Consider the following 13,863-nt stretch of genomic DNA (forward strand, 5'->3'; position numbering starts at 1 on the left):
TTAATGAGATTGTAGATTATTCTTCATGTATAATAATCACAAATCAAATTTTGATTCTTTCTGACACTGTTGTCAGAATGATACCTAGAGAATTTAATCGGTAAGTTGTGTGCTGTCTACAACCATGTATCTTCCAGATTTCTAATTGCCTTCCTAGCCATTTTAAATGAGTAGTATTTACATTGAAAGCCTCTTCCCTTTATTAGCCTTTCTTTCACAGCAAATCCTACCACTATGCATATGGTGAAACTCTTGAATCATAAGCTGTAATACACAAATTTTCCTGGAGAGATTGTACCTTTAATAACAAACAAATTATTCAAGCCATGCATGTGGGCTGCCTTATTTGCTGCCCTGCTCTTTGAGAGTTTTGGGTTTGGGATGGGATTTTTTACAGTCTTTTCAATAAAGAATTAGGGTGGAAATCCATAATGCTCTGAAATTCTAACAAACTCACACACTTTATATTACCATTAGAGACTGCTTGAAAATCAAAGCGGTGGAGGACCTGTGTCACTGTCTTTTTGTGAACTGACAACCTGAGACACCTGAATCTGCTTTTCCAATACTAAGACTTCCTTGAAACATCCGTGGAAATATCATTTCTTTATTAAGAAAAATAACTAATGCTACACAAATATACATTTTTATTAATTAATACTGTTTCATTCTGATATAGTATTATGATTTACAAGATGCCTTGAGATACAGTTCAAATTTACAGAACTGAAATAGTGGCCAGGTGATGCAAGCCTTTTATTGGGTGTGCAGGGTCCTCTGTACTGTTGTGAAAAGAGTTCACATACAGATTGCAAGCTTTCTCTGGAGCTGTATGATCAGGAAACTTGTATTTAACCTTTAAACTCCTTTCCAGCGTTTTTCTTTTGTGCTTGAATTCCAAAATAGTTTTTGTATATTTGTTAATAGTGGTGACAGCTGCAGCCATACAGCAAGCGAAGGAAGCCCATGCGAGGCTATAAACAAAAAGGTTTATCAGAAATTAGCAGAACACTTTCATATCCAAGTCCTTCAATTTTATTTTTGAAAATACTGCATACATGTGATTGTATTGGTGTGTGTTAGGGAAAAAGGAGCATGGTGGGGAGGAAGAAGATTCTTGATTAATGACCATCCACATACCTGATTTACGTAGTTGACCTCTACTTATTGGTTATAATATTCACATTTAACATTCTTGTTTAATGAAACTTACCTCCAATTTCTCTACTTGGAGCTTAATATCAGAAAGAGGAACTATAAAAAAATGAGTATGCATAAAAAATCAAAAGATGCAGTTATTGAGACTACAAATCTCACAAGTGACACTAAGAAAAATGTGTGCCAATTATCTAAATAGGTTAAAGAGAAAAGAAAAGGCAATTAAATAGCTGACTAAATCAGGCTCAGAGCACTGAAATGCTTTTCTGAGAAAACACAGGTCATGACTAAATAGAAAGAAAAGGACATCAACTCTGAAATGTTAAAAGTAAAACTGTAAGAAGACAACTAAAAAATGATGTTGAGGTACAATTTGCTAAAAATGTGTGAAACTTGCAGACTACTGAGTGGGCAATGCATGCTGGAAGTGTAAAAGTAGCATGTAAAAATATGGCTACAGTGGAATGAATTGGAGTTCACAGTGAAGGAACTTACTCATCGGAGCCTTCCTTAACATGGCAAGGTCATGATTATCTAACGAAACTTGTGCTTTGGTGGAGAAATTAGTTTAAGAAACTTCTGCTTATCTCTCCTCTCCCTCAGAACTGTTTGTTCCCGCATCCTTGCCGTAGTTCAACAAACTCATTTAGGTTTTTAAATAACTCCTCTTTTTTTTTTCCCTTTTTTTTTTTCTTTTTTTTTCTGCGTTATTTTTAGCTGGGATTGGTTTCCAGAGTGATCAGACAACTGGATGTGTTGGCACAATTTGAGGGTGGTGGACTATGGCACGTAGATGTGAAGGGCTCCTAGAAGCAGGAAGAAGGGGAGCAGCTTAAGCTATTTTTGCTCCTAAAGTCAGTCAAACTACACTCTGACTAACTCTCAGATGTGGGGAGCTGCAGAAGAGAGGCAAGAGATAGAGACAAAGAGATAGCAAAAATAGGGGAAAATCACCAGAAGCAGATAGATTTACTTCCCCATGCGAATGGAGCAAGAATGGGACAACAGGCCTACCTATGGTGGTATGTAACCTGTGGACTAAACTAACCATGGTAGAGAAGAATTGAAGATTCAACCTCTGGAATGAGATAAAAGTGGCAGGTCTGCAGTAGTCCTGACTTATGTAGTAGGCATTTTTGGCTGAATAATTGAAGCATAGTAGCATTAGTAGACAAATTGATACAACTGATATTATGAAACTGATATTATGAAATTATTATATTATTCTTTTGTTAAAAATGTTTTTCCTAATCCATCTGTTGAAGCCCTTTGAAGGACTCAGTGACATAAGGGTAAGAAAATTATTTCAAGAAAGCTTCTATAAAGGCCTCTTAGCAAAGGCTTAAAGAAATTAATCTCTTATGAACAGGTTCTCTTGTAGACCAATACTGTGTTAAAAGAGAAAAAACAAAAGACAGAAATAAATGGTTTCCTTTGACAATACAAGAAGGTTGTCAGTGTGATTCCTCAAAGTTTTTGCAGAAATTTTGCTTTTCCATTAAAAATTTGGAAAAAACAGGGAGTCCCCTATCTGACTAGAGAGAACTGAGGAAGGAAGTGAGCAAAGTCTTGTCACTGAGAGAGCCAGAGAATAAAGGGCAGTTTGGCTGCAGTGGAAATTTAGCTTCAAGGAGAGCATTCAATTTGAATTCTGCCCAGAGACAAATGACAAAAGGGGAAATCAAACAGGTTGACTCAACAAGGAAGCAAACTAAAGCAACCAGTCATTCATCTGCATAAGAGAAATGCAGACAGAAGCTCAGTTGGATTATGGGTTTTCCCTTTACTGCATGAAGTATCCCATATGAGGTGTGTTATGGCAATTTAGCACAGGGCAGCTCTTTAGAGAGAAAATGTTGTCTCTTGATGTGAGGATGCCTCAATCTGAGAAACACAAGGAGAGTGAGAGATTCACCAATAATAGAAACATCTTTCAACCTCCAGGAAAGCTGCTGAAGAAGAGAAAAGAAAAACATGGAGGGATTTCTTGAAGAGACGTTCAGGGATACCACAGAGTGAGTCTACCCATCATTAGCAATTCCAGCACTGTAAAAGAAGAAGAAAGGTCTTCATGCTTCTTGGGCCAGGTGGAAGAAAAACCCTGCCCACAACAACTGGATGTGAGGACAGAGGGGGAACTGTGGCAGGTAGAAGATCCATGACACAGGCTCAGTAGTTCTTGCATGATTAGCTGCTCTACTAGGTCTGGTGATTGGGATGAAAAGCTGCTGCCATGGGCCCAATTCTTTGTTTTCTTTGGCTACTAGGAGATGATTGTAAGTCCCAATGAAAAAGTAGCAAAGTCTTTGCCTGTGCCTCTGCCTGCCCATGCCCCTGTCATGGTCTTGGTGACATTGTTGGCCACAGGTGGGTGCTGAGGTAATTAGGAAGGGAGTGTCAGGGAGACATAATCATTAATGCTCCTTGTTTTGGCATCTGTTCTCTTTCCTCTTGGAAAAGACAAATAGCTTCAGCATCCTTCCTCTCTTACCATCAGATGAGATTCTCCCATGCAGTCAATGGGAGAGCAGCTAAGGGAGGCCGAAGATGAGGGTTCATACAACAGGAAGAGAGGTACAAATGTAGATTATCAGAAGAGAGACAACATTACATATGAAAGGAGATAAGAGGAAAGAAACCAAGGGAGAAGCAGGAGGAGGCTGGTAGGAGGGAGTGAGGCACCTGTATGTACGGCTAGCTTTATTTTTAGATTGCTAATGTAGCTGCCATTTAGGGTGAGAAAAGGAAAGAAGAAAGTGAATCTTGATAGAAAAATGGAGCATACAATTGATTAGAAAAAAGGCAGACCATCCTCCTCAATGTCTTCCTGTATGCAGGTACAGATGGCTTGGAAAGTCTTGTGTTGGTAGAAGCATTTATTTGGGCATTCAGTGGCCCAGGCTGAATCATTAGAGGGCAGCCATGAAATCCTCAATTCCTGAGTGCATGCCACATGGTGCAGGTCATTAGTCCAGGTGCTCAGGAGATGGCTGGCTGTAGTGGCAGCAGCGATAACATCAGTGATGAATATGATGATGCTGGCGATAATGGCCTCAATGCAGTTGTGTCAGTAACAGCAATAGTGACAGTGATTTGGGTATTTTTCTTCTCCTCCCAGTGGGATAGAAAGGAGGGAACAAGCTCCTCAGTACCAGTCTGCAGTTTTCTGTTTCCATTCCCACAGGAAAGGGGAAGTAATGAAGGAGCACTCCCCTTTTTTTCCACTAACCACTCTTCTTACTGATTTTAGAGTAAAACTAGACCTAATCCCATTCATGAAAGAAATGGAAAGACCTCCCAGAAAAGAGATCAGAGCCCCAAGCCAGGGAAACCAAATTATTATTGCAAGAACAAAACCATGAATGAATGGAAGCAGTGAGAATCAAAAAAGCAAAAAGTATCTAAGTCTGAAAGGAGAGAAGAAAACACTATTTGAGGATCCTGTACAGCTCCTATGATACCCATTGAGGGTATCCAAGTAGCCCCTCGACATTGTCCAGGGTGTTGTCTGGATACTTGGTATTGGACCTTCTCAGACCTGTTCTTCCTGACAGAAGGGGGAACACCCTTTCCACTTTGAGCAAGTGAGTGACATATGGGTGCTGGGCCACCTCATCTGCTGGACAAACAGGATAAGATACACCATTTGTCTCCAGCTTGGGAGTACTGACCAGGCCCATCTTCAGTGCTCTGAAAGCACCAGAGAAACATCTCCATTTATACACATAACAATAGCTTCAAACAAACTGCTGCTGCTTGGGAAACAGACTCCTGGAAAGATGCAGAGCAAATGTACAGTGACCTTCAAATTATATTTGAGTTATTAAGAAGGTGAAAAGTAACAGAACAAAAGACAAAAGAAACCCCTATTTCACTGCAAAAATCCCTAGCGAGTCTGCATTGTAAAAACTGCATGCAGCTATAAGCTTTTGTTCAATAACGGTACAATAAAAATGGGAAGAGCAACAAGAATGAGTGACAATGAGCTGTGATCTCAGCTGTCAGAGCACATATGAAGGAGACAATCAGCCTGAGCTCTGCTCTGCTGACCCAAAATATTGGTCCTGATTGACTTTTGATTTAACCCAATACAGATGTTCCTATCCTTTTTCTTAGTCACAGTTGGAGAAATAGCAGCAGTTTCCAGCACCTGAACATTCAAATGCTTGCTATTGATCCGATTTTATGGATTTTCAAAGACACATCCCTATAGCAAAAATTCTCTTTCTTAATAAATTCACTAGATCTCCTCAGAGGATATGTTGCAATTATACATAGGGCCAAGATAATGTGTTTTTACCTAACCCTGTTTTCAAAAATTTGAACCACTTTGTCTGAAATGTTCCAGATACAACAATGTGGAGCATATCAGGAAAAATTAATCCTAAATGGCTAAAGCTGGAAGAGTTTTAAACAACTTATGCAAGGCAGTTGTCCTGGGAGATGAGGGTACTAAATCTGGGTCTGATGTGCATGGAGAAGAATCTCTGCTTCATGCAGAGCAGTTGGAGGTCTCTGTACCATCTAAAGGATGACAAATGCAAAACTGACAAGCTTATACATTCTATGCAATAATCTAAGACAACTGAATTTAGAGAAAAACAGCTGGTTACTGAACTGCATCCCCAGGAGTGAAATAAGGTAAACCCATTCCTTATAAATTAGGTCTACATTCCTTGAACATAGGGTGAAGTGACTGAAATATAATGGAAGAACCAAATATAAACCAATAGGTACCAATAGGACCAGCCATAATCCCATGTGTGAGGTCTCCAGTCTTCAGGACCGAGATTTACAGTCATTTGAAATACAGTTGTATACATCATGTGAGCAACCATGCCCAGAAGACCTAAAAAATATAATATCATAAGAACATTAGAAAATGCAAATTGAGGACATTCTTCTTTGTCAACTTTTTGCAGTTGTCCCCTGAGCTCCTGAAGAATATTTTATGAAGTATCTAAATTCTATAAATTACTCAAAAATACTGGACGTTATAATCTAAGTGTATTTATGTGTCACATATTTGCCAATACAATCACTAATACAGTTCCTTGACACCTATTGTATGCTAGAGGAATCTAGGAGAGCATGTCCCCTCCAGAGAGGGACACGCAGCCCATAGATCTTAAAAGGCAACAAGTTGATTGGCTCTCATCCTCTGAAAACTTCTTAGCAATTTAACCCTGAGCAGGGATCAGCCATTATAACAAAGTATCGCTCAATTGCATTGCACAGGACGTGTTCATTCCTATCATTCAGTGGAAAGATTTTTCAAAGGCATGCAGTCATATGCCCTTTTCCAGTGCCTCAAATGCGGCCAGATTTATCAACATTATGTAGGTGAATGAAAAAGTGAACAAACACTTAATGGCCCTTAAAAAGCACTGAAAGTTTAGATTATGAAAGGGGTTTATATATAATAATTTAATTTTCAAAATTGCTACTAGGCTGCTGCCTAATCCTAAGGGTATTTGTTTTCCCATAATATTTTATCTTCCAGTAGTGAACTTCCCTGTGAACATCTTTTTTTTTTGTTTCCAGCTTCATTTACAAATCCATAAATACCCTTGCAGTATCAACTATCCCACTGTGTAAAATGCATTAGCTTCTCAGAGCAGACAGTCCCCCACCAAACTCACAAGACCCAATTTGTTAGTTGTTCCTAAAATAGGTCTGTTTCATGAATTCTTACAAAACTGTTAGCTAGCACACAGTATCTCTAGGACACACATCCTTGGGCATAACAAGTCAGGGATGACAATGACCTGGCTTCAGTAATCACTGGGAAATGGTCTTCCCTGAAATACTGGTATTGCCTGAAACACCATCAATAGGCAATTAGGAAAGCCCTTTTATGTAGCACAGAGCCAAGAGGCTTTATAGTTAGCTGGCACCCTGATAGCATATTCCTTAATAAACTGTTTGGAGAAAGTTGTTTGACTGTTGATGTGGCTATTAGAGAATGGAGACCAATTGCCTATCTCTCACCAGAGAGGTGGTATGTCATAGCCATTTCTGAGTTGCATGAATGTCCGTCCTGAATCCTTCAGTCTGGCTGCACAGAAACGCATATAACTGGAGTGTGGACATGAGTTCCTATGCTGGAGTTCTCCTCTTAGCTCTTGTACAAGGATTAAATTCTGAGTCAGGCTCAACATTTCAGCAGTGGCATCAGGGCAGTTTGGTGCCGGAGAAATGGTGAAAATTTAACTAATATAGATATAAAAGGCAAGCATAGTCATATGAATGCCTGCCAATGTTCATTTTCATCAAAGGCCACTGAGGGCAACAGGACAGTGGTATCAAGAATGTGTGTTTCATAGCAGTGCACATGTATTTAAGAGAATACACTCACAAATTAGAATAATAATTTCTGTAGAGTCAAGTTGCATGTGGGACATTATAAACCTACATACCTATAGTCAGAAAATTTCACACTGTGATTCTTCTTTTAAGTCACCATGTTCTGCACAAGTTAGGACATACATTTTAGGATTTTATTCAGTCTAAGCTAAAGACTGAAGGAACTGAGAAATCAAACACTAGCTTTAATGTGGTTTTTTTTCAATGGTTAAATACTGTAACGGGTTTTTTTTAATTGTGTGTTTTCACACTGTTTCCAGTAGCTGAATTTTAATTTGCATTTGACTTGCAATTAGGTGCCATTCTGAAAGATAAGCTTTCACCAAGTATAAATCACTTTGGACTCTAAACAATCCTGACCATACGAAGCACAGCGGCATGTGTTCCACAAGAATTTATAGTAAATAAACAGTACAATTGCTTCTGGCTCTAAAATTAATAACTCTATGAAACATTGTTCATGTTACCCATAATTGTTGTTTTTACTGCAACATTATTCAGTAATAATTCTATAATATAGACAGAATCACAGAGTACTTCAGGCTGTAAGACACCTTCAGAAGTCTCCTGGTCCAACCTCCTGCTCAACACACAGTCAACGCTGAATTAAGACCAGATTCCTCAGATTGGACTAGGGACCCTCTGAAGTTTCTTCCAAACTGAATTTGCCTAGGATCCTATGATTAAATAGCACTGGATTAAGAAGTAATATGCAGAAAATGAAAGACAATTTTGATGACGATTCTCTACTAACAGTTATCCAATTACATTTTATTCCCTCTTAAAAGTTCTCTTTTAATTTGGCTAGTGCTAATTTTATACTTAGCATGTTGGAAAAAAAAAAAACAAGTGACTTGGAAGAGTATGTTACTTTTTTATCTTTGACAACCAACCTGACAATGAAATTAAAAATTATAAAATTAAAATAATGAAGTAAAAAATAGTGAAAACTATAAATATAAAATATAAAAATAATCATATTACTCATAATAAATGATATTGCATATACTTAAATAGGTATTGTAATAGTTTTGAAACTTGAACACTGTTATTAATTTTCAGCTGGAAGTCTATCAATGTTTCATTTTCTGGATGTAATAAATCAAAATCCTTAACTGTACCTGCTAATACGGTGACTACTGCAGAAAAGGCGTTGATCTTTAGCCCATCAATGACAGTACTGTAGTAGCACATTTCTACTGACATAAGAATGGCTCCGGTCAGAAGCAAAATGATGTGTAGAAGCTCTGCTACAATAGACAGCCATAAAACCCCTGGAAAATCAAATCAATAGCACTGATATTATAAGCAGTCATTTAGTATTTTCACCACTACTTTCTTCTTCTTTCTTCTTCTTCTTTCTGTCACCATTTCTTCTTCTTCAACATTAAACAAAAGTTCAAAGGCTGTGAGGATGCTATTATAACATCTATAGGAGGACTTCAAGGTCAATGGACACCCTAAATTATAATTCCCTCTACTGATTTGGCCATTTAGTGGAAGACCACTTGCACATTCCTGCTATACACTTAAGAAGCTTAGAGTACAAGGTGGAACAGTATGGTTATATACTCAGTAGCCACCCTAAAATTACCATGAACCAAAGTTAATATAAAAAGAAGAATTACTATCCAATTTTCTAGTTGTTGACATCACAGTTGCTGAGTCCAGAAAGAAGTGTACCAAAACAGAAGACTATGTTACCCAGCTAATAAACTGCAAGGCCACAGACACAGCCTCACCGCCTGAAGGTCTAGTCATTAAATAAAACCTTCCCTGTGGGCTTAGTTTTTCACAAACAGGATCTTGATTTTTTGGACAGAGAAGCCTTGATGAGCCCAGACACGCTCCAGGTTTCACTGAGATTCGTTTCTCTTGTTATCTGCTAATTCATCTCTTTGTGGATATCTGTTAATTACATCTTATGCAAGAAGTTAATCTTCCCATTAAAGTTTCTCAGCCTGCTGTTTTACTATTAGCATGCTGATGTCCCACAGTCAGGAGCAGGAGGTCTTCTTGTGTCCAGATCATAGCAAGAACTGGCCAACAACCTTCCCAAACCTTGTTAAAAACAAATAAGTATGTCCTGAGACACCTGGTTGTAGATTCAAATAGTGATTTCATGTGAAGGTATATACTAACAATCATAACTTAAAACCAGAAACATTGCTAAGACATGTAATTGATTACTAAACACTACATATAGCAGTAAACAATGTTTGTGTGGTAAATATCCCCTACTGCAGGCTTTGACAGTGTCTGTGGGACTTCTCTGATTCAAAGGCCATTTAGACATTAAATTCTTGGGCCAGGCTATGTGTAGGTGTTCCTGGGCAAGGTTTATTTCTCCAACAAATCTTTGTCTCAGTAAGAAATTCTGATTTTGTTCAGGAACTTCAGATGTTATGTTGCCCAACAGTATTGGCTGCTCCAGCTACGAGAGCTTGCATCTTAACATTTCTGATAAGTGAGCCATCATTACATATGCACTGCACAACTGTGATAATCCCTGTGTATGATGCCTAGGGATGATAAATTCAGCAGGGTGAGCCTGATGCATCCTGAGTTTTGTGCATGCAGCAGCCATATGCATGGGCAGAACACAAACTTGCTCTTCTCCTCAGCAGGACAACAGTCTGTTTCCACACAGGATTTCACTACCCTGGGATAGCTTCTCAGTAATTATCAGGTACCTAGATGCTGTCTTATGTGTCTTGATCTAACCTGCAGATGCCTGTGGCTTTTGCCGATGCTGTTCACAGAGTTAGTTTCAGCACTATGTCCACCAGTGGTTTCAGGTGTGAGGAGCTCTCAGGGCAGGGCCCATAATCCACCTCTTCTTTCTGAGGACCACGTCTGTGTGACTAAGAACACATCTCATTTATATTTTTTTCTCATGCTATAAAAATCCTGTATTTGTGCACAGTGACAAGCTGCAATAGAGGGAAAGAGGAGTAGCCTTCAGATACTGAGTCTGTCTTCTTCCCCGGAGGGCTGAAAGTACTCCAGTCCAGGTATCCTGGATATGCAACTTCAACCCCCTGGGGAAGAAGGAAGACTCTTTTTTCTGGATCAGTCACTTGCAAAGTGATTGGTCTAACCACATCAGTAATAGGGTTTACATTGGAGGGGGAGTGCTTAACAGCATCTGCAGGCATGTTTTATAGGAACATGAACCATTCTTTGGAAGAAAGAGGGAAACTCTCTGCTTTCAGGAGAATGGAAATGCCTCCTTATAGCTCTGTGTAAGGTACAGGGAGGGGATTCAGACTGTCATCAAGGTTGGTTTGGTCCACAACACGACTCCCCCAAGTCCCCTTAGCATACTGCCTGTCCTTGTTCACACACTGCCTGTCCCTCTGCAGGTCCCTCCCAGGCCGTATGGTGCAAGCCACAAAATTCCTGACTCTGTGAATATGGAGGTATGAGGAGAGAGGGGACAAAAACTTATAAAACTTGACTTCCAGTACCCACATCAAAGTAATTTTAAAAAAAAATTTTATTCAAATGGAATGTTTTCAAAAGACATAGATTCATATTTTAAGTCATATGGACTTCATTTTGAAGTTGAAAAAGTAAATAAAAGACAAAAAACTGTGTGGGGTTAAAGCAAGCATTTTTTATGTCAAAGTACAGAATATTTGTATTGGTAAATGCGATCAGGAAAGTTTTATTTACACAGACAAAACATGCATATCTACCTCGATCAGCAGCTGGAGTCAGGCTGATGAAGCTTCTACATTTCTCACCTAAAAAAAAAAATTTATTTTAAAATAAAATTCAGGATTATTTTGTATTCTGTAATGATCTAAAGAAATAGATTAATAGAAAGCAGAAAATGCAAAATCTATCATAAAAGTACAAACTGAGATGATCAGGAGAAACTATTTCTGATGTATGTTTGTACACACAGAGTCCCTGGTATATCGACCCACTCCTGGGACTTAGCTAGAGAATCTTTCCAGACTTTTTCAAGGCAGAACCGGAGTCTGGGAGACTTAGAGAAAGGCTATGAATTGATTTCCAAAAGGTTGTAGCTGTGAAAGCCAGAATGGGAAAATGATCAATTCCTTTGAAAGACTGTATATCATCTTCCCTGTGAAGGAAGACCCGCTCTCCTTACAGCAACAAGGCTGCTGCTCACGCAGATTTCTTCTAAGCTTGATTCCAATTTCTTTCTGTAAGCTTTGATTTTCAAACTCATGTGACCTCCTGACCCCCACACAGATGCTGTAAACAAAGCTTTTGGAATTAATTCTGCTCTGCTCTGAAAATACAGGGTGTTTTTTTTTTCAGCTACTAACTGCACCAAGTTGGAAAACAAGAACTGCCTTAGCAGATGCACAAATTAAACAACCCTAGTATCCATAGCTATCACCACCTGAAAGATGTCTTTTGGAGATGAATTTTGCTCTGATTTTCAACATTTACTCTCTTAAAATTGCATAACTTATAAGACCTTCTGGTAGAACTAGGCTTTCAGAACAGGTGACTGTGAAAATACTTGCATTTTATAGCACAGATGACAGCTGGTTTGATTTCTCTGAAGTTTTGTTCTAGTTGTCATTGATCAGGACAATAACGGGAAAAACTTAGTGTTGATTTGTATTTACAATAAATGCCCTATACCAGCTAAGCAATTCCCTTATACTAAGATGCAAAATTAACTAGAAGCTTTCTTTAATCGCAAGCTAATTTCATTCTACTGACATTTACATACGCAGAGTGAAACTTAATTAAATGCCACTACTCATGACTAGTAAGTCTCCAAATTATGTTTTAGCAGGGTGAAAATAATCTTATTCTGCTTTGATTTATGAAAGGTGAGATCACAGTAAGAAAATAGAAATACCTGTGCTTAAGAGGAAATCCATGAAGTAAGTTAGGTCTCACAGATTTAATTGCTCAAATGATTTTTAAAACAAAAAAAATCACATTGTGCTTTTTACGTTGCCATAGGGGATCATAGGCAATCATTTAAGGCAAATATGTTCCTTTTTGCCTAAGGGACTAAAAACATCAGAAAATTAAAACACTTTCCTGTTAAAGTAACTTAACTTGCTACTCTGGTTAGAAGAATAAAAAAAAAAAAAACTTCATCTGTACTACAACCTGTCACTCTAAAGTTCTTTGCAGAATTTATTAGGAATTTTTTAAGGAATCAACTAGATAGTATCCTCTAAGATTCCCCTTCCCAGAGAAGAGCAACATTTTAAGGACATTTTTTCCTTTAAAATACATACATAATATTGCAGCAAAGAGGAAGGTGACACCAAATAAGTAGGAAGAACTCTGATTATTTTCTTAAGTAAATTTACATGGGTTTACTCACCTTCTTCACTTACAATTTCTTCACAGGAATACCAAATCCCAGCATGAAACTTTCGGTCAATGAACTTGTCATCTCCTGTCTCCCAAATATACTGCACAGCATTGCTGTTGTTGGCATCAGGGCTATTAAAGCGGATGCAGTGATCCCCTTTGCTCTGTCCTGTACAGAAAGGTTTGGCAACTTTTCTCATTCCTTCACACCAGTAACTGCTACTGAACGCTGTAATAGAGAAGACTAAAGAGAGAAAACTAAGAGAAAATGCTGCTGAGGCTCTCTGCCGTCTGTCTTCAACTGGGACTGAAACTGGCATCCTTCAGGATTGCACTATCAATTCTTCTAGAAACAACCTTTTACAAAGCTATGTATATATCCGCCTGGTGAAATACCTGCCTGTATTCACCATCATTCTTCATTCCTCTCAGAAAATTGTACCAGCTTAGTAGTTAAGACAGAAAGCAGGGATATGGACATGACCAGAAATCATGTGGTAGGAGAGATTAAGGATATAAGACAGTGTTGTTTGGCAGTAATGTCTTGTGAAAAAAATATGAGGAGGTGGGACAATAAATTATAGTTTGCCCCATGAGTAAAGATACACAGAACACAGAAGCATTGGAAGTACACCAGTATGCGATCAAAAAAGTTTTATTTATACAAACAAAATATGCATATTTACCTTGAGTAGGCAGAGTCAGACTGATGGAACTTCTCCATTTCTCAGCTAAGAAATAAATAAAATCTTGCGGTTCTGAATGCTCCTGTTATACTGAACACTGATTAAATTGAATACAGTTGTGAATCTTACTATAAAGAAATTCTTAAGGAGATAAAATCAGTTGCTAAGTTAGAGCATTTCACAGCATTACAGCACTTCCCGAGACCACTGGGAAGGTGATTGCACCTGTTTGAAGTTCCACCAGTGACAAATGAAAGTCATAAGTTATATGACACTGCTATTGATGGGCTTCTGGGCACTGTCCAGTCTGCCTCCATGAACACATAATAGA

General features: G+C 38.4%; 1 protein-coding gene across 1 annotated transcript; it reads right to left on the minus strand.

The window, feature by feature from the left end:
* Positions 1-718: 718 nt before the first annotated feature.
* GSG1L2 (GSG1 like 2) lies at positions 719-13,196 on the minus strand. The gene is made up of 5 exons (XM_075169737.1): positions 12,857-13,196; positions 11,226-11,273; positions 8,646-8,798; positions 5,896-6,007; positions 719-974 (listed from the first exon to the last, which is right to left on the minus strand). The coding sequence occupies exons 1-5, from the start codon at positions 13,164-13,166 to the stop codon at positions 719-721; spliced, it is 879 nt and encodes a 292-aa protein (XP_075025838.1). The 5' UTR covers positions 13,167-13,196.
* Between the last annotated feature and the right edge of the window lie 667 nt (positions 13,197-13,863).

This window comes from Calonectris borealis, chromosome 20 (genome assembly GCF_964195595.1).
Source record: "Calonectris borealis chromosome 20, bCalBor7.hap1.2, whole genome shotgun sequence".
NCBI classification, from domain to species: Eukaryota; Metazoa; Chordata; class Aves; order Procellariiformes; family Procellariidae; genus Calonectris; species Calonectris borealis.

Coding starts and splice junctions, on each gene's coding strand:
- GSG1L2 (XM_075169737.1), bottom strand. CDS start 13,166: ATGCCAGTTTCAGTCCCAGTTGAAGACAGACGGCAGAGAGCCTCAGCA. Junction 6,008..8,645: donor AGTAGTCACCGTATTAGCAG/GTACAGTTAAGG, acceptor TATATTTTTTAG/GTCTTCTGGGCATGGTTGCT. Junction 975..5,895: donor GATTATGGCTGGTCCTATTG/GTACCTATTGGT, acceptor TTTTGTTTATAG/CCTCGCATGGGCTTCCTTCG.